This window comes from Phocoena phocoena, chromosome 3 (assembly GCF_963924675.1).
Source record: "Phocoena phocoena chromosome 3, mPhoPho1.1, whole genome shotgun sequence".
NCBI lineage: Eukaryota > Metazoa > Chordata > Mammalia > Artiodactyla > Phocoenidae > Phocoena > Phocoena phocoena.
This window is the reverse complement of record NC_089221.1, coordinates 14408856-14436058: the sequence shown is the minus strand read 5'-3', so window position 1 is coordinate 14436058 and position 27203 is coordinate 14408856. Positions and strand designations below refer to the sequence as shown.

The 27203-nt window shown below is 44.8% G+C and overlaps 1 protein-coding gene across 1 annotated transcript in view; it reads left to right on the top strand.

Annotated features, from left to right (window-relative positions):
• The window catches only part of MYO10 (myosin X), a 215886-nt gene that overhangs the window by 104231 nt on the left and 84452 nt on the right, over positions 1–27203 (top strand). The window contains exons 4-9 of the mRNA XM_065874870.1: positions 7435–7622; positions 17044–17178; positions 18597–18721; positions 19207–19220; positions 19340–19424; positions 20214–20317. Of these exons, the coding sequence (XP_065730942.1) occupies positions 7435–7622; positions 17044–17178; positions 18597–18721; positions 19207–19220; positions 19340–19424; positions 20214–20317 (651 nt within the window). The remainder of the gene's footprint in view (positions 1–7434; positions 7623–17043; positions 17179–18596; positions 18722–19206; positions 19221–19339; positions 19425–20213; positions 20318–27203) is intronic.

Sequence of the window (27203 nt, the reverse complement as noted above, 5' to 3'; positions counted from 1 at the left end):
GCATGAGCGTCGCAGGAAGAGGTACGAGGGGGTCAGAAAATAATTTCCAGCTGAGGCACTAACCGTGCCGAGTTTTGAAGGAATTCCTAGAGGAATTCATCCAAGGGGGAGGGTGGCTCATTCCTGGCAGAAGCTCAGCACGAGCACAGATTTCAGATAACGTGGTGCATTTGTCCAGCTGCCGGACATCCGAGATGCTGCAGTGAGGGTTGCGTGCAGCTGGCTGGCAAGATGGTCAAGAGCAGGTGGAGAAGGGCACTGTGTGTGAGTCAGTGACCTTGAATTCATTTATGAAGGCTGGTAGGGGACAGTGGCAAAGGTGAGTTTGGGGAAAACTCAGTCTGGCTGCAGGTGACGGATGAGTCCAGCAGGTGTAACCGGTCTAGGAGGAGAGGTGACCGGCAAACCAGATGGGAAATGATGGGATTCCAAACCAATCCTGGGGGAGCTGGAGTACGAAACATACTAAGAGGTAGAATCTAGGTGTTTGATTGGGATTGGGGGCGGGCAGCAGGCTGACGTTTATAGGATGTCTGCTAGGTTTCTGGATCAACCATTTGGGTAGACCGCGGTGCCATCTGCGAAGATGCGACTGTGTGAGAAGAGGCAGGTGTTTGGGGGAGCTCAGCCTTGTCCATGTTGAGTTTGAGCTTAGGGGCATCCAAGTGGAGATGCCCAAGCAGGCCGCTGAGTATACACATCTGCAATTTAAAACTGAAACTGCATTCAAGGTAGAGACCTGGGGAAGTAAGTCATGGCTGTGTTTAGCTGTGATGATCGAGAAAGAAGGAAAAGAGGAGAATGGTGGGTGGGGAGTAAATCTGGCTAGCGGTTCCCGCTTTTTTTTGTTTTTAATTTATTTATTTTATTTTTGGCCGTGTTGGGTCTTCGTTGCTGCACGTGGACTTTTCTCTGGTCGTGGCGAGCGGGGGCTACTCTTCGTTGCGGCGCACAGGCTTCTCATTGCGGTGGCTTCTCTAGTTGAGGAGCACGGGCTCTAGGCGTGCGGGCTTCAGTAGTTGTGGCACACGGGCTCAGTAGTTGTGGCTCACGGGCTCTAGAGCATAGGCTCGGTAGTTGTGGTGCACGGGCTTAGTTGCTCCACGGCACGTGGGATCTTCCTGGCCCAGGGTTCGAACCCGTGTCCCCTGCATTGGCAGGTGGATTCTTAACCACTGTGCCACCAGGGAAGCCTGGTTCCCACTTCTTAACAAGTCCTTCCCTTTAGAAGAGTTGTGGCACTGACTTGAACCAGTTTCCCTAGAGCCTTTCAGATTACTTGATCTCCATCCAGCTTTTCAGACCCACATGACGAAAAGCCATCGTAGTCTTGTTTTCGTTAACAAAAACTGTAATACGTGCCTGTGACTTACGTAATACTTTCACATGGTGATGAGGTGGGGTAACAGAGGACGTGCTATTATTACTGATTGGAATCTCGAGCCTAGAGCGGTTAAGCAGTGTGCCAGGGAAGGTAGGTCCAGGGTGAGGACTTCAAGTCTTCTAACTTGACCAAATCTTGCTGTCTCCATCATTTCTTCCTGTGTTGGAATAGTGACTTCCCAACGGTAACATGGATCCTCCGTTTCTACCAGCAGAGTGCATCTGAGGCCACTGGGTCACTGTTAGTGTTCTTCGTTATACTCAGTTGTTTTTGGTGGGGGACTAGATATAGGTATTATATGCTTATGCCTTTTGAAAACCTTGAATCGGTAGATTCTGCACTGAAGCAATGCAGCGCATTTCTCCCAGTGTTTCATAGCAATAGGCACTGCAGCTGTTCCAGGTTATTAAAATGGGCAAGGAAGTGTATTTTTTTGGTGAGTTATGTGGAACTTTTCTGACTAGAAAAAAATTTTTACGTGCTTCAAAATAGAATATACTTTCTATTTCTGAAAAGCCGTTAAGATGACCAGGAGATTTCTTCTCATGGAATTTGGAATCCGGTGTAAGGAAACCAGCACCCAGCCCCTCCTGGTGTTTGAGAGTTGCACGTATCCAGGGTTCCAAAGTGCATGGCGTTATCGTGGTGGTTTGGGGGGCAGTAATAAAAAATACCTTTTTAGAGAGTGACCAATGGTACGAGCATGGAACACACTGTTGTTGTCTCACAACTCTTAGGATTCCTTACTGCATTGTATCTTTGCCTCACTTGGTACTTAACTTACAGCTCGGCTCTTCTACACCCTCCATTCCCAGTTTCCATACTTACTTACATCACATGTTGAACTTTCCTTATTATTCCGCACGTCTCTTACCCATGCAGCCTTTGTTTTAATGACAAAATAATCCACGCAGAGTGGTATGTTCAGGGGAGGGGGAGAAAAGATAGAGGTGCCCCAGCTGTAATTATTTTTGCTGATAGACCTCAACCATTTCAACTCATCTGAATAAACCATTAGGAACTGTGACTCTTGCTGCCACGTTGTTTTACACATTCCTTTTGGGGAGATTCAGAAGTACCATTTGGCACGAATATGGGCACAAGCAGTGAAAACTCAGTGAGTTAAGGAGCTGAAGCGGTCCCCACTCCTGGAGCTGTTCGGAGAATAATTCATCAGGACTTGAGTGCTCCCTGAAGACTGTGGGAGCTATTTGAAGAGTTTTACGCAGGAGAGTTTTTGTTTTCAGATGTTCATTTGTCACATGTGAAGCTGGGATTGAACATGCAAGACCGAGTGGGAGATCAGTGGGAAAGGAGGCTTTCGGGGACATCTGAGCAAGTGAGGCCAGGGCGGTGGAGATGGAGGAAAAGGGGGTTGATTCTAGAGTTAATTGAAAGTGGGGTGTACAGCACATGGAGACAGTGGCCACTGTCAGCGTGGCTGGAGAGTCTGGGACGATTCCATGCTGTACATAGGTGAGTGGGGAAGGGCGTCATCACAGACCCGAGGGCAGCACCCCGCAACCAGGATCCAGGATCCTGCCCTCACCTTCACTCACTGGCTCTGTTCCTTCCTCTGTCAGATGAGGCAGAAGCGTGGCCTCTGCGCTGCCCACGGGTCAACGTTATGTCGGAGCAAGTGAGGGTGTGCGACAGTGTGTCTGCATAGGTCAGATTGTCCTCTGTGTCCCACAGTTCTGAAATGTCAGTAAAGCTGTTTTGGAAACCTGTAGACTTAATTGTCATTTAAAATCTGGTGACAAGCCTGTTAAGAAACGACTCAGGTCATTAGTGAGAAGGTGAAACAGTAAAACGTGTGCCTTCGTGTTCTAAGAGCCTAATTTTATGTCTGGAACTAAGTGGAGGTGCTTACAGTAGGAGACATTTTTAACTCTAAATGAGGCAAGGTTTCCTATAATCTTAAAAAATAACTATTAAAAAATTGGATTATTTCTCCATACCAGCCAAACACACATTTTATGTATTCTTTAGTTGTTTTTTCTTTTTTAAAGGAGAGATATCAGGTTATTGAGTTTGGGCTCAAATTCAGTCCGGTTTTTTGCTGTCCCTGTTGGCACATGTGAGTCCATTGGTTGAAGTTACTGTCAGCTACAAATTATATAAGATGGCGACTCAACAGTGGAACAGTCTTTAGACGTGTTGGAATGATTTTTGAGCCAGAAACCCTTGCTGGGCATCAGCTCACAGGCCACCAGCTCCCACTGCGCGGCAGTGACCGGGCTCGGGCTGGGAAGGTACGTGATGCGTTAGCGGGTCCACCCGGCGCGACCGCCGGCAGAATCCTTGCCACTCTAGGGGCTGCCTTAGTGCTGACCGTCAGCTGTTCAGAGAGGCCAGCTTCATTCCTCTGGAAGCCCCGGGGAGTGGGTGCGAGGCAGACGTGTGTCATCTGTAACTGCCACGCCACCGACCACATCGTCCTTCTGAAACACCTTCCAGCTACTTCATTGGGCCAAGTGCGATGTGAATTACTCAAAAGCGAAACTAGGCATTAAGACCGTTGTGGATGTTCTGTCTTCATCTTTGCTAACAAGCCTTGAGTGTCCTGCCCCCATACGAAATCCACGTCATGCACGCTGTCAGGGTGAGTGGTACCTTAATAAGCCAGCAGTCCCTCACCTTTTTGGCACCGGGGACCGGTTTCGTGGAAGACAGTTTTTCCCCGGACAGGGATGGGGTGGGGGGTGATGGTGCAGGCGGTAATGTGAGTGATGGGGGTGGTAGATGAAGTTTCACCTGGCACTCACCTCCTGCCGTGTGGCCTGGTTCTTAACAGGCTGCAGACCGGTTTCGGTCCACGGCCCGGGGCTGTGGGACCCCTGCCCTAAGCCATGCTGGGAGACTAGTCCCCCAAACAGGAAGGGGTAGCATGCTTACAAGGTTTTGACCAAAATAATCACTTTCAAAGGAAAGCTTTTAGTAAAAGGTTATGATGTTTTTCATGAGTGAATCAATACATTTTTTAAAAGTCTCATCTCAGAATTTTACAACCACCATACACATAGGTTATGAATGAGGAGTGCAAAACTTTTCACGATTTAGGCATGTTATTTTCTTAAAAAGATATGTTCGTGATGGATTACTCTTCTAACATTATTTAAATTTAATAGTCAAGTTGATGCCCTGACGGGCTTTTCTGTTTTACTTGTAGCTGAGAAAGGAGATCGGCAGCACGCCTACCTATCTGTATAAAGACGGACGGCACTGACTGTCTTGACTTCTGCCAAAGTAGGAAAAAGAACATGTTTCACAGGAAAATGGACAGTCTTGATATTTCACAGAGTAACAATAATATGCATACAACTACTGGAAAGGTAGAAATAGGCCTGACGTTTTAGACCAACCAGAGGAAGTGGCCAGACACCCAGAGCCTCAAGCATCACGTACCTGCCTGCCTCACCTGTGCAAACAGTCGATGTAAAAGAAGCCACGAGCACCTGTGGCCAAGGTGTTGATGGAGGGTGTCTGGCATCCTCCAGGGAACCATGTGGTTCTCTGCTCTCCTTTAGAAGTAGGACCCTTTCCTTCCCCAGAGGAAATAGCTTCCACCTTTCTTTCTGGCCACATCCTCCCCATGGTGCTATGACAGGGAAAAGTGGCCCCTCTAGAGAGTGGAGGTTTCCAAAGACCTGAACATTCATACATGAAAGCTCCACGTCTTTTAATTTTTTTTAAATTGAAGTGGAATTTATATAACAGAAAACTAAACACTTTAAAGTAAATTCAGTGGCATTTAGTACATTCCGTGTTGTACAACCAGCCCCTCTGTCTAGTTCCAAAATGTTCTCATCACCCAAATGGAAACCTTGTACCTGCAAAGCAGTCACCCCCGAGTCCTGCCTCGCCCCACCCTCCCCTCTGCCCATGGTAACTACCACCAAGCTTTCTGTCTCTGTGGATTTACCTGTTCTGGAGGTGTGAACATCTGTATCTCGCTTCTTTGACTTAGTGTCGTGTTTTCAAGGTTCATCTACATTGTAGCCTGTATCAGTACTTCATTTCCTTTGCACAACTGACTAATACTCCATTGTGTGGATGTGCACCGCATCTTGTTTACCCATCTGTCTGATGACGTGCATTTGGGTTGTGTCCACCTTCAGGCTCTTGGGAATGATGCTGCTGTGTATTTGTTGGAGGACCAGTTTTTAATTCTTTTGGGTGTATACCTAGGAGTAGAATTGTTGGGTCATATAGTAATAACTCTTTAACCTTTTTAACCTTGTTTTGGTTCAAAATATTTCCAAAACATGTTATAGACCTCCTTACATTTGAAAACAGTTAAGACGGGACACACGATACTTGATGTTCCTGGCAGTCACTGTGAATATAAATGATTACAAATTGCTATAATGTGGTACAGATGCACTCAGGATGTTTAGACTTTCTGTCCAGTGTTTCTTGCTTTTCTTGTGCTGTGCTGTGTTGCCACCCCCTGCCAGTGAATGTGAAGAGAAGGCTCTGGAATTAGGTTGCCTGCATTCACATCTCACCTCTACCACTTACTGGCTATGTGGCCGAATGCAAAATTTTATCACTCTGCCTCAAATTCCTCCTCTGAAAAGTAGGTGTAATAACACTGTGAACCTCCTAGGGTTATTGTGAGTGGTGAAAGGGTCAGGCCCTGTTTGTTAGTCCGCTCGGGCTGCCATGACAAAAGACCACCGACTGGCTGGCTGAAACAACAGACATTTATTTTCTCACAGGTCTGGAGGCTCAAAAGTTTGAGATCAAGATGTCAGCGGGGTTGGTTTCTCCTGAGGGCTCCTTCCTTGGCTTGCAGACGGCCTCCTTCTTCCTGTTTCTTCACATAGTCTTCCTGTGCACATACATACGTCCCCAGTGTTTCCTGGTGTATCCAAATGCCGTCTTCATATGAGGACGAGATTAGGGCCCACCTGAACAGCCTCATTTTAATTTAATCGTCTCTTTAAAGGTCCTGTCTACAGGTATACTTGCATTTGGAGGTACTGGGGGTTAGGGCTTCAATGTGTGAATTGGGGGAGGGGGCTGAATCAGCCCATAGCTCTCCATCAAGCCCATGGTGCAGTGTATACACCACAGAAGCTGGCAGGTAGGTGGTGGCGGCTGCAGGGTCCTACCCCCACCCCTTCTCATCTGCTGCTTCACTTGTGTCTGACAAGCAAACTTCGTTAGCCTTTCTTGAAGAAGGACAAGTGAGTAGTTTATGTCCATATGGAGGAGGCAGGAGGCATTTTGCTTTACTAACTCTGTAGCCTCTGTTTCGCTGCTCTGAAGATTTTGCTTAATTTCTGGCCTGGATTTGGTTCCAGAAAAGATAAGATTTCCAGTGAGCTATTTTCCAGATAAGTTACATGGCACTTCACGCGGTGTTTGAGATTACTGAAAGAATACCTAGTGCTTCCAAAGTGGTCTTGTTGCTTTTTAAAAGTTGAAGATATGTAACATAGAATTTACCATCGTGACCGTTTTTCAGTGTACCGTTCAAATACATTTGCAATGTTGTGCAACCATAACCACCGTCTACGTCCAGAGCTTTCTCACTGTCCCAAACGGAAACCCTGTACCCATTAAGCAGTAACTCTTCATCCACCACCCCGCCCTGTTTCTCTTATTTCTTTAATCCTGCCATTTCCTAATAGCCACTAGATGAGAATTGGAGTCAGGAGATCACTGGGGAATAGGGATTTGGACCTCACTGTGTCAACCATCCTCTCTCTTGTTTACCTTTCACTGCAGTGCTCTTTGAAATGGCTTCATTTCTTTGCAAAAGATTTGTCCCCAAAGGTAAAGGAAAAACGTGTGAGTGGGGCTCAGGAGTCACCAGTCCCCTCAACGTACACTCGGCGGATTCTGGTAAAGCTCGGACGGCGGCTCTGGTGTGAGAGGTGGCATCTCTTCCCCTCCAGGCGTGGACCACGCTGAGCTGCTTCTGTCTCTGCCCAGTGTGGGTGGGGGTGAGATCCTGTGCCCACCCACTCCCCACCCCCCCCAGCCCCGAGTGCCACCTGTAACCCGGGTCCCTGTGTCTCCACCCCCTGTCCTCGCAGACCTACATCGGCTCCATCATCGCCTCTGTGAACCCCTACAAGACCATCGCCGGCCTGTACTCACGGGACGCCATGGAGCGCTACAGCAGGTGCCACCTGGGCGAGCTGCCCCCGCACGTCTTCGCCATTGCCAACGAGTGCTACCGCTGCCTGTGGAAGCGCCACGACAACCAGTGCGTCCTCATCAGGTAACCCAGCCAGCAGCCACCACAGCCACGGAGGCTGCTTATTAGCGCATCAACCCCCAGATTTCTCAGATGGAGTTTTCCCTTTTGAATAGGCCGACAACTACAGCTTCCAAAAGACACGAGTTATTCTTTGGTTTATTTCAGTGGTCAGACATGGTCCTTCTATTGACTTATGGAAACATTGCATAGTTCTTCCAAATTTTAAGTATTTTATATATTCTAGAGCACTCATCAGAATGCTTGTCTGTTGCAGCAAGGACTTGGTTTTGGCCAGTATGAGAAGATTACCCTAGAATCTCCCAAATTTAAGAATTTTTAATGATTTTAATTGGGTGTTCCTAAAGTTGACCTTTGAATTAGCCACAGAAGTGGCACTTACTATGTTATATGTTGAGGGAATGATAGAAAGGCATTCTTCTCAATCACTGTGCCACCAGGGAAGCCCCTGTGTTCTTCTTATTGGCAATATTTACCCATTACTCTTGTTCGGGGGTCCTTCGTTTGTAATCAATCAGAATTATATGAATATGGAAGGCAGAACACGTTCATATTGTCTCTCCCTGCCTCCCTCTATCACCTACTTTCTTTAAGGGAAGGGAAGCACCTGGGCAGATACATTCTCTCCTCTTTATTACCTTAACGGTGCTCATGCACTGGGCTGTAGAAACAACTTGGGTAGAGGGACTGTCCATTTATGCATTTCAGTAAATATGAATCATTGTAACTTGCAGTTAATCAAAAATGAAGCTAACGCTCAGTATAAAAGCAGAGTTTTTAAGAGTCACCTTCCCGGGCTTCCCTGGTGGCGCAGTGGTTGAGAGTCCGCCTGCCGATGCAGGGGACGCGGGTTCGTGCCCCGGTCCAGGAAGATCCCACATGCCGCAGAGCGGCTGGGTCCGTGAGCCACGGCCACTGAGCCTGCGCGTCCGGAGCCTGTGCTCCGCAACGGGAGAGGCCACAACGGTGAGAGGCCCGCGTACCGCAAAAAAAAAAGAGTCACCTTCCCAATTAACTTGCCTTATGACTAGAGCACTATTTGTGGGCTCTTTTAGATGACTTCACTGAAGTTCAGGAGTTAGAATTTAAGATCACTATTTCAGCATACAGAATATAGTTTGATAAGATTAACAGAAAGAGTTTAATCTATTTTAGGAAGATCAAGTTGTTTTCCACACTTAGGTACCTAAATATTTGCCATCGATAATTGGCTGTGTTTATTACTTACAGTGGAAAAAATGAGAAGCATGACTCATATATCACTTGCTAGACAGAGCAGTTTGGGAAGAAAGTGAAAAATCAAATGAGATCATTGTGCATATATGTGTGTGTGTGTGATAATACGGAAAGGGGTTGGCATGTTCCTGCCAAAGACTATGGCATTTAAAAAGAAGGCGGGGCTAGCCGGGAGTGAGAAGGAAGAGGGGACCCCAAACAAAAAGCTCTCACTGTGTAATGCTGATGTGAAAAGAGTAACTGTATTTATGTAAAGTAACTCAGGAAACAGCGTCTTTAAGAATAGATTTCTCCTTAAAATGTGTTTTGGTTTTTAATAGACCTCTTGCAGTTTTTTTTTAGTGGGGCTTGGGGCTGCGGGAATTAAGAGAAAATTGAGTATAAAAATAGAAATTGTAGGGTACAGTAGCCCTATTGAGATTTCCTCAGGCATGATCTGCCCCCTGGTGGTACCACATGTTACTGCTTCCAAAACTTTCACGCTAATTACCTATGAAACCAGAAAATAAGCCTATTTGGAATTAGGCAGGGACCCCATAGATCAGTTTTTCTCTCACTTTACGAGCCTGTGTCACTGCTAGTCTCGTGGATTCTAGTCCAAGCGTTTTTTGTTGGTCTCACTTTCAAGAGTTTCTCTCTCTTAAGCTCTTGATTTTACCCTTCTTGTGTACGTTTAAGGCAATGCTTATGCTGTTATAGTTTCTAAAATATAAATATATGTTTAAAACTTCCATGAGCTTTTTTAAAATCTAACTGACAAGGTCAGATTTTGATCTAGTACATTTTAAGTGAATATCAATTTGGGGCAGGCAGAGTTTAGTCTATTTTGTTTAGTCTGTTTTTCTCTTTTCAGTATGTATGAACTTTTAATGTAGTGTCGGCAAGGCCTGTGATGAATTCATCTGTGCAACTCATTGCCCAGGACAGTGTCTGATAGGAGGGCCAGCATCCAACAGCTGTCAGTCAAAGGATGGGTGGGCGGAACAGCTGTTGGTTTAGGACCTCTGCTTGCTTTGCAGAAGTTTTGGTTTTCCAAAATTGGAGTGATTTTTTTCCTCAACTATGTCTTTTATATTCTGGAATAATAATTGGGTGTTTGGTCTTTTTCTATCCTAGTAGTATTTTAGAAATAATTGAATGGGAATAGTGAACAGAACTTGCATCCTGTGTCAGAAGGGCACCAGCCAGAATAAGGCATGGGGCCTGCCTCACGCTCATATCAAATGGTAGTTTACCTTGTTAAAAAAGAAAAGACCCAATCACTGCCCTTTAGGAACTTTTGTTCTGATGGGAATAAACTGATATAAATAAGTAATTTCAATACAGCCTGCCTAATGCTAAAATAGAAATGTGTACATGGTTGTTCAGAGAAGATGGCAATAGATGCTCAGCAAGGAATCGAAAATATATCTCAGAGAAAGTGACATGTGATCATGAGTCCATTGGTACGTGGGAACAGCAGCAGGCACAGAGGGGACCCTGGAAGGGCACAGAAGCACTTGCAAAAACGTGTGGAAGATCAAGGAACGTATGCAAATAGAAGGTACGCCTGTAAGGTATGGGATCTGCTAAGGACATGAAGGAACCGGTGTTCTTAAGGCAAGGAGGGAACTGCCATTCATTGAGAAAGACCAGAAGCCTTTTCTGGGGGAGCCGAGGCTCGGAGCTGTTGAGGGACCTGCCAAGGAGACTGAGCGTGAGCTACAGGCACAGGACATGAACTTCTGTCTCCCTGTGTTAGTTTCGGAACAGAGTCCCACTTCCTGGTGCAGGGGCTCACCTTATGGGCTTTTTCCTGGTGCAGGGGCTCATCTTATGGGCTTTGCCCTGCTTGCTAAGACCTGCGGACCGAATCCTCTAGGCAGTAGAGAAGTTTCCAAAGTCTTGTAGCAAGCAGTGGAGTGATTAGTATATATTTTGAGAAAATCACGTGAATCAGGGCACTCTGATTCACAGGATGGAGAATGTCAGGTGTCAGCAGAGGTATCCTGTAAAGGGCCAGGGAGGACATACATATTTTCGGCTCCGTGGCTGAGATCGGCTCCATTACAACTACTCGACTCTGCCCTTGGAGTGCGGAAGTGCTCGTAGATAGAGCGCACATGAACCGCCAGGCTGTGTTCCAATAAAACTTTATTTATAAAAACACACAGAAGGGCAGACTTGGGGGCCACAGTTGGCCGCTACCTGCACTGGAGGGGAGACTAGCCTGCGGGGTGGATAAAGGGTCCTGTTGCCATTGGAGGCCCTTTCCTTCAGGTGTGTTTTGATCCTTCCTGCTTTCCTGGGCACTTTGCTCCATCTTTGAGCCTCACTGCCCCCGATTCTTGGCCTCTTCTTTTCTACTGGATCATTGGCATTATCACTCAAAAATTTCTAGTATGCGTCTGCGTGACTCCCCAGACTTCAGTGCCTCCCCTGCCGACTTCTCCTCTGAGTTCCACACGTGTGTCCAGGCACCCTGAGGCATCATCGCGGAGGTGTCTGATGGGCATCTCGGGGGTGGCACCTCGTCAGTCCATCCTGAGTTTCTCCCAGAAACATGTTCCTCCTCTCATGCTTCTCATTCTTAGCAAGTGGACTCTCCATCCTACCAGGTCCGAAGCCTGAGATCCGGAAGTCATTCTTGGATCTAGAAGGGTCACCCTGCCCCCAACAATTAAGGTCAAATTACCTACGGTAAACTGTACCAATCTCATATATCCAGTTCGATGAGTGTTGATAAACGTGAACCGCTGTGTTACCAGCGCCCATGCAGGGGACCTGGGTTCTGTCCCTGGTCCAGGAAGATCCCACATGCAAGCTTCCTGGGCTCTCCCGAGTCATCCCCCCCGCTTCCCTGTCACTTACCAACCACCCAGACCAGGGCTGTCAGCCGTCCCCTCCCTCCGCCGTCCACCATCTGTTTGGGGGCTGCTGGCTTCTCCTCTTTGCTGCCCCCTCCCCTTACCCTCTGCCCTCACTTCCTGCTTCCTCTCTTGTCTCCCTCGATCCACCCTCCTCACTCCATACTCCTCACTGGGTGATTTGATTCTTTAAAACCTTGACCCCGATCATGACGCTCTCCTGCTTAAAAACTGTCTTGAGACTTTTCCATTCTGCCTACGAAAAATTCTCAGAACTTTTAATATGGCCTCTGAAGCCTCATATCAGTGCTTTGATTATTTTTCTTTCCCTTTTTCATTTTCACGATTTAAAAAGTTTTTTTTTTTTTAACGGTATCAACTCATTTTGGTTCATCTGGGTGAACATGTTTTCTCTGAAGCCCACGTTTGTGTTTGTGGTCATGTTGGCGCCAAGGGTTAAGACTGTAACTTCCACAGGCTAATGAGAAAAATGCAGGACTGGATATGTAGGTGGTGTGTTCACTGTAAGTGAAGGTGAATTAACATCATGATTGCTGTACGAGTTAATGTTTTATCGAGGCTGGAATAAAGGAACCAGGTGGAGTACGTGACTCATCACAGCGCCCGCGGTGGAAGAGCCTACCAGGCTCACAAGAGAAGCAGTGGACAGTCACAGTGCAAGGAGCGCTTCAGTTTGAGCAAAACAGCATTAACCAGGGGGTTAGGTTAGTCTTGTTAATTTGGATTTTATTGGAGTTTTATTTTGTTTGTATTTAATTATGTAATTTATTCTGGCTCTATAGTTCTGTGATATGGTAAGCAAAGGAGCATATACTTAGTCATTATATCATTATAATGCTATAACATACATGCTGTATTATCACGTAGCGTGTATAATCAGGCTCACCAAGCAGTCAACTCAGTTCTGTCACTGTCCACCAGGAGACAGCGTCAGATCCCCCAGGTTGTTAAGGGCTCAGTCCTACAGGACTGCCATTCCCTCCACTTCAGATGCCAGTCGTGTTGTCACCTGTGCTTCTGACCGACCAGCTCTAGGTTGGAGCTTCCAATGACCCCCTCCTTGGGTTTGATTAATCTGCTAGGGCACCACACAGAACTCAAACATTTTTACTTCCTAGATCACCGCTGTACTATAAAAGAATATAACTCAGGAACCACCGGAGGGAAGAGATGCACACGGCATGGTGTGGGAAGGGTGGGGGAGCTTCCCTGCCCCCTCCAGGGAGCCGCTGTTTACCTCCACGTGCGCACCAACCCAGAAGCTCTCTGAACCCTGTCCTTTTGGGGTTTCTGGAGGCTTCATTACCTAGGCTTGACCGATTGATGAAATCACTGGCCATTGGCAATGAAACTCCCTCTGCAGCCTCTCTCCCCTCCCCTGTTGAAAAGAACCAGTTCCATACTTGACTGGAGAACAGTGGCCTCTGAGTGGGACCCCAGCCCCTTCCCTTTCCTTCCCGAATGGCTGTGCAGGCTGCTCTCCCTTCCCCCAAGGCTCCAAGCCCTTTCCTCAAGCAGGAAAGGGAGGGTCTCCCTCCCCTCCCGCCTCCTTTCCCCATCCTTCGGTTTTCACCCACTTAACTCCTGTGCGTGTCTCTGCATTTCAGTCTAAATGTCATTCCCCCAGAAAGGCGTTCGCTGAACCTGAGCCCTCCATCTAAATTATGAATCCTCCCATCTCCTGAGATTTATACTTGACAGCATCAACTGTCATTTGTGATTCTTTGATGTCTCCTGCTGCTGCTGCTGGGTCATAAATACTGTCCGTGACCATTTGTTTCAGGAGTGTGTTCCCAGCCCTCAGTGCAGCCTGACACATAGTAGGCACACGGATACTTAGGGAAGGAAGGAATACCTGCAGAGATGCTCTTTCTTCATTGCTTTAAAGATCACGTTTTGTGACCCTCAGTATATGTTTTCATGAGGAATGTTAAAGTCGCAGGCAGGGGAGGGGAGGAAGAAGAGGAGAGTTAAATAAAAGTGAGGCCTGTTACCTTGACGTTAATGTCTGGGGACATCTGGCATATTTCTGGGTTTTAACGATTTGTGAGTTATTTATATTCTTTGCCTTATTCATGCCACACTTCCACAACCTCGTATATGCAGTCACCTTTTTCATCTCCTGGTGCAGTCCTATCTGAATTATGTGACATTGCTTTCAGGAGTAGTACTTCCCAACCCTGGCCTCATAGTAGAATCATCTGGAAATTTTTAAAAAATACTGATGACTGAATTCTACCCTTACAGGTTCGGATCAGGGAGACAGTGGGTAATTCTCATGTCCAGCCAAGTTTGAGAACTACTGTTGTACAAATCCGAGTTTCATTTTTGTTTCAAGTTTTACTTACGTATCAAAAAAGATGTACTTAAAGAAGATGCTTGGAGGAAATTTGCTACAATGAGAAAAAAAAGTGGGCTGAAGCTGGTGGTGGATCAGTCTCCTTGACGGGTGAAAGACAATGCGAATCTTGGGTTTTCTTCTCCTTGACGAGTCTGTGCTGTCCAATTTGAACAGCTTTTTCTCCACGGCTGTATAATTACCGTGTTCGTCAGAGTAGACTAATTGCTGTGCTAATTGCTGTAACATCCCCCAAATCTCAGAGGCATGACACAGGAGTGGCTTATTTCTTGCTATCTCACAGCCCCACGTGGGAAGGTGATTTTTTTATGCCACACATCGCTTTGTTTTGGAGATGTGCCACCCTGAGGGCACCCAAACGGCAGGCCTGAAAGGCAGGGAGCCCAGAGGACCATGAAGGTGTTTAGCCACCCGACGTGGAAATAGCAGATACCCCCCTTGCTCGGTTAAGCCGCCTTCTGGTTGAGTTGGCCACGTTCGGTCCTGGTTACCGATCGCTGCCCTTCCTGTAAGGGAGGTTGAAATGCCATCCACCTCTGAGTGCTGGAGGATACAGAGGTGTGTTTGGGGACCGTGTAAACCATGACTTCTGCCTCACACGGTATAACTAGAGAACGTCTCCCTTTCAGTTTTGTTTGTTTTAACAAAATTTAACTGCTAGGTAGATGGGATATATATTTTTAAGTATCGAGAGTTATTTAAATCTCTCCTTGCAACTTTCTCTTAGCTTCTGCTACTCATTCAGTGCCCCCTTGCTGAATGTCTCCTCTGCGCCAGCTCCCAGGCTAGGCCGGTGCCAGCTACACAGAGGTGAATGCTCAGCCCTGCCCTGGGAAGATTCTGGTTGCTGATAACAGAAAAGCTCACCAGAGCTGGCGTCACTTGCGTGGGCCTTCATTATCTCAGACGGCAAGGCAGGGGCGGGGTCAGGGCTGTGGGTTCAGCCACTCCCACTGGGCGCTTCTCTGATTGTCTTGCCTTTTGCTTTCCAATCTCAAGGTAGCTGTGGATTCCCAAGTATTTGTCGTCTGCAGCCAGAGGGACGTTCTATCTGGTCTCTTTGTGTGTGTGTGTGTGTGTGTGTGTGTGTGTGTGTGTGTGTGTGTGTGTGCACGCGCGCATACCTCCCCAGGAGCTTCAGCACACTTGACGTTAAGTCTCTTTGGCTGGCATCCTGACACCTGCCCACGGCCAACCACCTTATCACCTGCGCAGGGAATGGAATTACCGTGATTGGCCTCGATCAGTGGAGATTCCCCTGGGCCTGCAGTGGACGGTGTCACCTCTGAGTCATTTCCTCTCCTTTATTACATGTGCTTAATCATTCACCGTGTTATCTGCACAATTCCTCTTTCATAACCTCCTAGCTCTTGACACTCAACGGGGGTGCTGTGTTAGAACTTGTGGAGGCCTCATCTGTTTATCTCCCCACCTTGAGCAGTTATGAACCTGTTACCCTGCGATAGTGTTGGTTTTCACGTACCGTTACTTATGCCGTGGGTTTACTTTTCTCGTAAGTTATTTGCCCTTTTACTACTTCTGTTCTCCCTGTGGTACCGAGCGGGGTGCCTTACACAAAACTGATTGGGTCTCTCCTTCCAGATCTCTCATCTCCATCTCTCCCCTTTCATCTCCAGCCTGGTTGTATTTGCCCACGGCCTGACCACCACATGCCTAGATCATCACAGCAGCTGGTCTCCCTGAGGGACCCGCAGTCCTGGAGCACGACTTCAGAGCTGTGTTCCTCACGGGTGACCTTGATGGGCTTGGCCTTCGCCTTCTGTCTCCTGTGGTGGCCTCAGAACCATCGACCTCGATCCTTTTGCCCTTTCTCTGCCCACTCTGGTCTCGGTCCAGTTGACCAAACCAGAATCCCACCCCTGTAGACCTCCCGCAGCTCCTCTGGCCTCTCTGCTTTCGTTCCCAGGGTCATCTGACCCCGAATCCTTCCGCTTTCCTCTTTGCCCAGCTGACGTTTGCCGGTCCTTTGTGACACAACTCAGATCCCATTAACTCCTCTCATTTGCCCTGCCCCCCACTCTCCCCAGCTCCAGGGCCTCGAGGTTGCTTTGTTCACTTTTCGTTAATCATCGCTGAAGCAGCATCTCTGCAGGACGCTGGATTGCTGACAGACCTGCTGTTCAATTCTGACCCGGGCCCTTAGCCGCTGCCTGCCTCATGGGATTTTTATGGGAATAAAGTGCCCAAGTGTGGGTCGAGTACCTGCAGGTTCATTCCCTTGTCCCCTCAATATTTACGAATGATTGCCTTTTTGTGCGTATTTACCAGAAAGTTACCACTAACATGTTCATTCATTTAACAGATGCTTACTGAGTGTCTGCCACCGGCCAGGCACTGTTGAGGGGTCTGTGACACTTTAGTAAACAAAACCCCAATCCCGGCCTTTGCAGAGCTTACCTGCCACGAAAGGCACCGTCCCCCTTCGTGAAGGTGGTACTTCTGTTTAGCTTGTAGGCTGAGGGAGTCATTGGCAACACAGAGGCCGTGCAGCTGCCAGGAGGAGGGACTCTTCTCTGTAACTCAGCACTTTGAGCTCTTTCCCACTGTTCAGGAGCTGTACAGGGTGAAGTACGTCAGAAAGAGAAAAACAAATAGCGTATAGTAATGCATACATGTGGAACCTAGAAAAATGGCACAGGTGAACCGGTTTGCAGGGCAGAAATAGAGACACAGATGCAGAGAAGAAACGTATGGACACCAAGGGGGGAATGCGGAGGGGGCTGGTGGTGGTGGGATGAACTGGGAGATTGGGATTGACATGTATACACTAATATGTATAAAATGGATAACTAGTAAGAACCTGCTGTGTAAAAAATAAAATAAAATTCAAAAAAATAAAGTTGCCCTGTGGACAAATTGGACTGACACTGGCCAAGCTGGGGTTTTTTGTTGTTGTTGTTGTTTTAATTAGAAGCACAAATTTCTGCATGTTGTCTTTCAGTGGTGAAAGCGGGGCAGGTAAGACCGAAAGCACTAAGTTGATCCTCAAGTTTTTATCAGCCATCAGTCAGCAGTCTCTGGACTTGTCCTCGAAGGAGAAGACATCGTGTGTTGAACAAGCCATTCTTGAGAGCAGGTATTTGGCCATCGCGTTTCTCGTTTCCAACTAATAGGCTTCACTTTCCTCACTGTTTGGCTTATTTAAGGAAGAGTTGAAACTCGGGGCGCTCTCTTCTCTTTTTCTTGACTGGGCTTTCACAATTCCTCAAGGAAAAGTCTCCACACACACACACACACACACAGCGATTTCTAATGACCTGAGCCCCCATCGCTGCACCGTGTTTGAGCTGTTGGCTGAGTGAGTGAGGCACATTCGGCTGCCTCTTACCTGGCAGCCCTTGGCTGGCTGTTGGGAGGCCTCGTTATCGGCAGAAATTCCAGCCTCCGTCCACCACATCACAGAGGGCTTAGCGGTCAAATCTTTGGAGGCATCTTATGAGCACAATGGCACTGTATAGCCTCTCATGTTGCAGAACAATGCCACATCGATGGCAGTGACCTCAGAGCTTTGAAAGAGGGCCATGGTGCAGTAGCGTCTGAAATTCTAATGAAAACGTGTAATTGCCCTGTGCCTGATTGGTGCCTTGTAAGGTTTTAGAACCAGTAGGGACTTTTCAGCTCCTATTACTTAGAAATTAGTCCAGGAGTCAGCAAACTTCAGCCTGACGCTGGTATCCTGCAGCCTGTTTGGGTTTTGTTTTTTTTAGCCTTCAAAATTTATTTTTTAAATTGTGCTAAAATGCACATAACAAAAAATGTATAGCTTTCAATAGTTTTCGGTGCACGGCTTAGTGGCGTGAAGTACACTCACACTGGTGTGTGGCAATCGCCACCATCCGTCTCTAGACCGTTTTCATCTTCCTCCTGCGGCCCATTTTGATAAATAAAACTTTATAGGAACACAGTTACCCTCGTTTGCGTATTGTTTACAGCTGCTTTCGAGCTGTAGCGGCAGAGCTGAGTAGCTGCATCAGAGGCCGCATGGCCCACAAAACCAAAAGTGTTTACTATCTGATCCTCTGCAGAAAAAGATGGCTGACCCCTGACCTAGTCTGACCACATTTTACAGTCGGAGGAGACCCAAGGGAGTTGTATGTTCCCCCCGGGACGTACAACAAATGGGTGAAATTTCCAGGGCTGGGACTTTTTCACTTCCTAGAATTCAAGCGGGGGCTTTTCCTGTGCAACCCCTGGCTCGCATATATAAGCTGATCTGTATGGGGACCAGCCATCGTGGTCTCCTTGACTCTCTGTAGCATCCCCTGCCCGCACACCCAGCTGCGAGTTCTCTGCCCCGAGATGGATGCTCGTTATAAACCCATTTCAGCAAGTGCTGGGAAAATCTGGCTCTTCTGAAATAAACATGATCGCCAGAGGTCCCTTTGATTTCAGATTTTTCTTGCAGTTGTCTGCTTTGCCGTCGGTGAGGACTGTCGTTGCCAGTTTTAGATGGACCCTAATTAACACCGGCTGCTGTCCTGGCTTCTTTCACAGCCCCATCATGGAAGCCTTCGGCAACGCCAAGACTGTGTATAACAACAACTCCAGTCGCTTCGGGAAGTTTGTTCAGCTGAACATCTGCCAGAAGGGAAATATCCAGGGCGGGAGAATCGTAGATTGTATCCTGTTTCGTTTAGCTTTTGGTCTATAGTACTATGACTCTCTAGTGGAAACTGTTCTTGCTTCTCCTGAGGACAGATAACAGGATATGAAACGTTTCTTTCTGGTTCTACCTAGTCACTGCTCCAGTATTACTGTTCCTGACCTGTTAATTATCCTAGGAGATAAGGAACCATCTTTCTTTGGGGAAGTTCTGATATCATGTCCCTAATCTGCAAATTTGGACTCCTAACCAGACATCATATATTCGTTGTTTGAAATCAATGCTTTAACTAGTGTGATACTTCCTGGGTACATGTGTCATGTCTGAAATTGGATTTTGATGAAACAGTCCATATCGTTTGCTTACCTTTTGCACCAGAAGTCTCAATGTCCAAGACACAGGAAATTGTAATTACTTGGGCAACAAAGAATAGAAAACAAAAGACTGAGCCTCGTGTATCCTTGTTTTGTTCCTTGACTTACCATTGCTTATCACATGAAGATTTATTAGAAAAAGTAAGTAAACGTGATTTAATTCACATTATCTCTCACAGTAACTGTTTTCGGCAATTACCGGCTCATGGTCATTAAGCAGAGGAAACATCTCTGAACAGCAATCTGATTTCTCTTCACAGAACCGAGTAGTAAGGCAAAATCCCGGGGAAAGGAATTATCACATATTCTATGCACTGCTGGCAGGGCTAGAGCGTGAAGAGAAAGGTGAGTGATGGGACAGCTGCAGAGACATATGTGCTCACAGCTCATTTTGCCTTTAAACCCATCTGTGGATGAGGAGACATCTGTTTGGACTTTGTTGTTCTTCCACCAATTGAAACGAAAAGTGTGAGATGACCAAAGACACTGAGTTCATTTAGAGCCAGATAACGTAGGGAGAAAATCATCAATAGAGAAATCGGGAATTTTTTTGGTTTGTTTTGGAATCTTAGTTCTTTTCTGATTTAAAGAATATTTGTGAAAAATACATAATGTGGGCTTCCCTGGTGGTACAGTGGTTGGGAGTCTGCCTGCCAATGCAGGGGACGCGGGTTCGTGCCCCAGTCCGGGAGGATACCACATGCAGTGGAGCCGCTGAGCCTGTGCGCCCGGAGCCTGTGCTCCGCAACGGGAGAGGCCACAAGGGTGAGAGGCCCACATACCGAAAAAAAAAAAAAAAAAAAACCATAATGTATTACAACTGGTTTTACTTTTAAGTCACACCCAAATAACGGTAATTTCTAAACATTTGATTTTTAAAAAACCAATCAACACAGGATCCTCATCAGTTACTTTTTTCAGTAACATTTTCTTCCATCCCATAGAATTTAATAATTCTGATTTCCCTAGATGATGATTGAGAGGGAATGTTTTAATCTTAATAGTGGACCATTAGGAGCATAGAATTATTTTTGTACTTTAAAAAATAAAGTTGCAAAGTGAAAACTCTTTTAAATTATGTCTTACCCTGGCCAGTCAAATACTGATGTTGTGTTTTTCTTTTTCTTTTTGTAGAAGAATTTTATTTATCTGTGCCAGAAAACTACCACTACTTGAATCAATCTGGATGTGTAGGAGACAAGACAATCAGTGACCAGGAATCCTTTAGGGAAGTTATTGTAAGTTACTTTCCTATTTTCCTTTATTAAAGGTGACAGAAAAAGTGACAGCTTTCATTTCTGCTTCAGGAACATTTTTTTAATAAAAAAAAGAAATCACATTTGTACCGCTGTGCGAGAATAGGTCCTTTCTTCTTGTTCCAAGTCATGGAAGGGAATCCTCTCTCTTTAGAAGGTGGGTGAATGTCTGACATTCAGGACAGATGGGTGGTTGGCTTGGAATAGCGGTCAGAAAAGCAAAACAAAAAAATCACAGGTTTGGGACTGGAGCAAGCAGATCCTCTGTTTCAGGGCTTACAATTAAAAATTTTTTTGAATAATTGGTTCTACAGTTAAAAAGAAATCTGTCAACAGTTAGACCAGGTGACTGTTTGGGTCTCATCCTGTTCTCATAGCCTCATCCTGGTAACCGATTCTGATCACACAGAAGTAGTCATTTTAAGACTCTGCAGTGTGGACCTGTGCGGTTTCCTGCAGTTCTCAGATTTCCTGGGACTTTGTTATAAAGTGACTGCATTTAGGAAGCCTGGTCATCGAGCATTATTAACAGCCCCACCTGATTGAGTGGGGCTGGTAGATTTCATCAGCGTGGTCTCAGTTCCTTTGCCAGAGTCATTAGTTCAGCATTTGGAGTCAGCGGATCTAGACTTGATCCATCATAAATGCAGCTAACACCGACTGAGGGCCTACTCTGCAGACTTACCATCTCCCTGCTTCTAACGACCCTGTGAGGGTAGAACTATGATTGTGTATGTTCTGTGACTCAGAGAGGTTGGTGACCAGTCTAACCACACACAGCACCTAATAGAGCCTGTATCTAGGCAAAGTCTAACTAACTCCAAATCCCACACTCTAACCAGGAGGCAGGTAGGTAGTCACTGCTTTACGTGCACCCCGATTTGTCTTTCTAGTTGTTGTCGACAACTTGGTTCTATATCCCTATTTACTTTTCTAGATTGTTCATAAGAATGCCTCGTGGAATGGAATCAAAGTATATTTTTAAATGGATATATATCACACATCATTTCCCCACATCTAATGTATGTATCCTTAAACTGAAAATGAAATTAAAAACAGATGAGGCTATAATGTCGTGATCATCTTCCCCTCAGCCTTTCTTTTAAAGATGTCCCATTCTGCCATTTATAACGTAGAGCGGTGTCTCTGTCATCTCTCATTCCTTCATCCTATTAACAAAAAGCCTCCTGCTGACAGCGCCTTTTGCTGTGTACCTACCCTAGGCAGCATGGGATTTGACCCTGCAAATTGGACTTTAAGAGATGTTTAAGTATTTAAAATTTTCTTTCTCAATTTTATTTTGGCATCCTGGACTTCTTTAACTACACGAGCTTTCTCCATTTACTTTGTGATGGAAGGTGTTTTTTTGCAGTGGTAGACAGACTCCCAGTTATTCAAGTTGCAGTGTCGCTGCAGGGCCATACTGACTAGCTCACTGGCCCCAGTGAGCCAGTGGGCAGCGAGGCCCTCCCTCATCCTGGGAGTGACTGGAGAGAGGGTACTCTGATGGCTTCCTCCTGGGGCATTGTCTTCTGATCCAGAATTGTTTGCTCTTTCTGGTAGCTACAGAAAGGAAGCTTGTGGAGCTTGGCCTGTTTTCAGTGATTGCTAACTTTTATTTTTAAATTGAAATGATAGGTTTTGGCGTTTGAAATTTGGTCCTACCATGAAAAGGCGTGTCATCTAGAAAGGAAGAAAAATTTACACATGAAGTTGACATAGTGAATGTACACACCAGACTTATAAGAATTCTATTTATAGATACTTAAATATTTACTTTGCAATTACTTTTTAGTGTCCATATATATAATCCCTACATTCTGCTGAAGAAATAAAGACGATTGAAATAGATTATGCTATGTTGTTTTATCATGTAATTTGTCATTATTTTCTTCCAAAATCAAATACCATTTAAATTTGTATCTTCATACTTTAATTCCATAAAGCTCCTTTTCCCAGAGGTTTTGAGATTAAAGGAAGGGAAGGGACCACATCCTATTGGGACTCAAGGACATTTGTTTGAAGAATGTGTTAAAATGTTAACAGAGAGAGATTATTTCTGTGAATTACATATGAAAATGTCACCTCTGGTATTTTCAGCTACTAAAAAAAAAAATTATTCCTTTTTATCAACTTTAATGTCAGTATACAATGGCAATAGGACCTTTTAAGAATTTTGCTTATTTCATTAAGAATTCGTGTATTTTTAGAATTCCTTATTGATACCAACTGACATTAATATAAATATGTACCTGTGAGGGATCCTGAGCCATTTTAAGCAACCTAGTTTTTCCTGGGGCAGAGATGGTGAACGTATGCTAAATTTCATAGCCATTTTTTTGCAGCCTTCCAAGTTCCGCTATAAACTGTTGAGTCAGGATGAAGCTATTTCAAGTCAGTAACAAGGAATTTATTTTTACTGCCCGTGTTTGACCCACCAGAATGATGGCTGATGAAGTGCGTGGGGGAGTAACAAGAGTCTTTGATGAGTGATAATCTCTTCATTCTTTGACTCCACAAATATTGAATGTTAATGGTGTGCCTGGCCGTGGACCAGGACTGGGGTTTCCTTTTAGATCTTACTGGGTGTCCATTTAGGTCTTACTGGGTGTACCCATCTGGGTCTTACTGGGTGTACCCATGGATTTTTGATGGTGTGAGCCCATGCATCCATAAGTTGACTCCTCGTGAGTCAGATATTATAAAGATTTAAAGGGCTGTCAGCCATAAGAAAGGAACAATATAATGCCATTCGCAGCAACATGGATGGACCTAGAGGTTGTCATACTGAGTGAAGTAAGTCAGACAGAGAAAGACAAATACCACATGATATCGCTTATATGTGGAATCTTTAAAAAGGCTGCAAGTGAACTTATCTACAAAACAGAAATAGAGTTACAGATGTAGAAAATAAACTTATGGTTACCAGGGCGTGTTGGGGGGAGGGATAAATTGGGAGATTGGGATTGACATATACACACCACTATATATAAAATAGATAACTAATAAGGACCTACTGTATAGCACAGGGAACTCTACTCAATACTCTGTCATGGCCTATATGGGAAAAGAATCTAAAAAAGAGTGGGTATATGTATATGTATAACTGATTCACTTTGCTGTACACCTAAACTAACACAACATTGTAAATCAACTATACCCCGGTAAAAATTAAAAATAAATAAATAAAGGGCTGACTTTATACCTCAGTTTTGCCACAGTTAAAAACTTCAGTCTCGGGCTTCCCTGGTGGTGCGGTGGTTAAGAATCCACCTTTGGTGCTTTCCTGGCGGCACAGTGGTTGAGAATCTGCCTGCCAATACAGGGGACATGGATTTGAGCCCTGGTCCAGGAAGATCCCACATGCCGCGGAGCAACTAAGCCCGTGCACCACAATTACTGAGCCTGTGCTCTAGAGCCCACGAGCCACAACTACTGAGCCCATGTGCCACAACCACTGAAGCCTGCGCACCTAGAGCCCATGCTCCACAACAGAGAAGCCACCGCAATGAGAAGCCCGTGTACCGCAACAAAGAGTAGTCCCCGCTCACCTAGAGAAAGTCTGCGTGGAGCAACGAAGACCCAATGCAGCCTAATATAAAATAAATAAAATAAATTTAAAAGATAATAATAAAATTAAAAAAATTTTAAAACCTCAGTCTCGTTCAGTGTTGGAAAATATGAGAGTAGAAGCAAATTTTATATTATAAAATAACATCATCTTGCCTAATATAAAATTACACAATGAATTACCAGAGAACTTAACTTGTGATTTACTGTGCCCAGAACAAGCCTCCTCTCCCCCCATTTTATTCATTTCACTTGTTCGTGACTCACCTGAGGTCCCTTGACTCCCTTGGATGACGATCCCCACCTCACCGCTGAGACCCTGAGTGGATGTACCTTTTGTACCTGAAATCCGTCCCTCTTCCCTGTTTGTTTCTAGCGTCAAAAGCCTGGCTTCCTTTCTTTCATCCTTAGCGGTTGGGATTGTATCATGTATTTGTCGTCACCACCCCACCACACACACAGTCACCTGTTTTCTATGTGCTTAATGCTTAATAAAGACATTATTGAAAACATTTTGTATAACTTTGTGCCAGTTTTATAGCTAAATTGCCATTTAGCGCTTCCGAACTGTGCTGAGAATTTCCCAGGGTTATTTTTTTTTGAGTCTTGAGCCATATTGTTGAGAAAACATAATTATAAGGAGGCTTAACAACAGTGTAAACCAACTATATTTCAATAAAAATTTTTTTTAAAAAAGAAGGCTTAAAGGGGCTACTCTTGCCAAAGGGGTGGAGACTGCTACTAAAAAGACTGTAAAATAGGACAGTAGGAGACAATGAAAGGAGACTCTTGCTGGCGCTGGTGATAATTGTTTGCAGCCATTAAATTACCCCATGGTCTGATTAATGCAGTTGCCACTTGTCACCACACTCCTGACTAATTAACTAATTCACTTAGAGTTAAACTTGAAAGCGAAGAAGTTACACATTGGTTCATACAGTGAGCCCATTTTATTCACTTGCTTTCATATCTCCGTATGAAATCTTTGTATGTATTTTCAGAACTTAACCAAGAATTTTTTTCACAGATTATCGTTTGATATTTTTCATTCTACAGTTTGAAATTGTCTACTACTGGGAACTTATTTTTTGAAGATCTTTTTTTTTTTTTTAACACATATAGAGGAGATTTTTTTTTTTTTAGTTGAAGTGTAGTTGATTTACAATGTTGTGTTAGTTTCTGGTGTACAGCAAAGTGATTCAGTTGTACATATATATTGTTTTTTGTGTTTTCCATTATGGTTTATTACAGGATATTGAAGATGGTTCCCTGTGCTGTACAGTAGGACCTTGTTTATCTATTAGTTTGTATCTACTAATCCCAAGCTCCCACTCCAACCCTCCCCCATGCCCTCCCCCCTTCCCCCGACCCGTGGCAACCACGAGTCTATGGAAGGTCTTACTTCTTTAGTGTTATATAGAGTCCAGGCAGGTGACTTAACAGTGAAAATTTTCATTTCTGTGGTCATCCTAAAATGAGCTTAGAAAATTTTTATAAATTAGTGTTGAATACGTCTTGTGATACATGAGGAAAACTTTAGTCATAGAAAGGGAAAAATATTAACTTTTTCACAGCATAGGTGCTTTATAATTATTTTGCTGAGGTCTGATTTGGTCCTTACCAGTGTTTTAAAAGTCTTGAGCATAATAAATAATCTGTATTTCTTAGCCATATTTCTTTGCTTTTAGAATAAGTAAAATTTTTTTTTTCTTGCGTTACGCGGGCCTCTCACTGCTGTGGCCTCTCCCGTTGCGGAACACAGGCTCCAGATGCGCAGGCTCAGCGGCCATGGCTCACGGGCCCAGCTGCTCCGCGGCACGTGGGATCCTCCCGGACCGGGGCACGAACCCGTGTCCCCTGCATCAGCAGGCGGACTCTCAACCACTGCGCCACCAGGGAAGCCCAGAATAAGTAAATTTGAATAATTCTTTTCCCGTAGGCTTTTAAAGATTGATGCACTAGGCTAATAGTTCCTCTTTGTGTCAGTTTCTGTCTGAACCCATGAAAATGATAGTCTTCTCTACCTTGGTTAAACAATTCATTGTCTTTTAATTTTTTTGTAGGCAATTTTATTGCATTATAATGTACCTATAATAAAATGCCCTCATGGAAAGTGTATAAAGTGAATTTTTAATTTATGCACCCATATACCCACAACCACAGTCAAACCGAAGGACAGTTTTACACCCTAAAAGTTGCTTGTCCCCCTTCCTAGACAATCCCAGCCCCAGCCCCTGCCCTAGGAAACCTAGGAAAGTGTGTCTTTTCTAGAGTTTCCTGTAAATGAAATCATACAGAATCTATTCTCCTGTGTCTAGCTTCTTTCACTCATCCAAACCACACATCACTCAATTATTCTTTTTCTGGTGAGTAGTATTCCGCTGAATAGACAGCAATCTATTTACCCATTGATCCATTAAGAGACTCGGTTGTTACAGTAAAAACATGTCAACAACATTAAAAGACATCATCGAATGCAGTGTCCATTAACCTACCAGCAGTAACATGGCAACCATTTTTAATTTTGTAGATTTTCTTCCCAGATGATTTTCTTGAAAAAATTAGTCACAAAAATAATTTTTTACTTTTTGCATACAGCTATCATAAATATCATTTCTATATAATGTTCATAATTTCCTTTAAAAACTATATCCTGTTCTAACAAGTTCATTGGCTATATTGGACTTGTCTGATTATAGGAGAGCTAGATTTTTTTTTCTCTCTGAAAGTGTTGTTAAGAAAACACCGTAGTGAATATTTTACAAAACTTTCTTTCCTGTTGAGATTTTCCTCAGAACAAATCCCCAGTGTTGCAGTGAAGGGAGATTACACAGGAGATGGGCTTTCTAAGGACGTGAAAAGAAAAAAAGCATAGAGCTGGATAGACAGTAAGTTCCTAGACTTTGGGTTCATCAGGCCTGACTTTGAATCTTGGTTGTGTAACCCTGAGAAAGTTAAGTAACTTCTCTGAACATTATGAGATTATGCACATATGTGGCCCAGCACAATGCTGCCCCATAATCTTGTTTTCCAAAAAGATTATACTAATTTATACTACCAGTGACCAGTGCATATATATATACCTCACTTTCACCCATTTTATCATTCAGAAAAATTTTTGCTAATTTAATAGAAGTTATCTCATTTTCTTCAATTTGTGCATATTGGATTTCTAGGAAGGAAAACATTTCTCTGTGGATTTGCATTTCCTCTTACGAGAAGTGCCTATTTTATTTTCATTGCTCATGTGTCTCTTAATATAGCTATTGCTCCTTGCCTTACAATTTTTTTCTTTTAA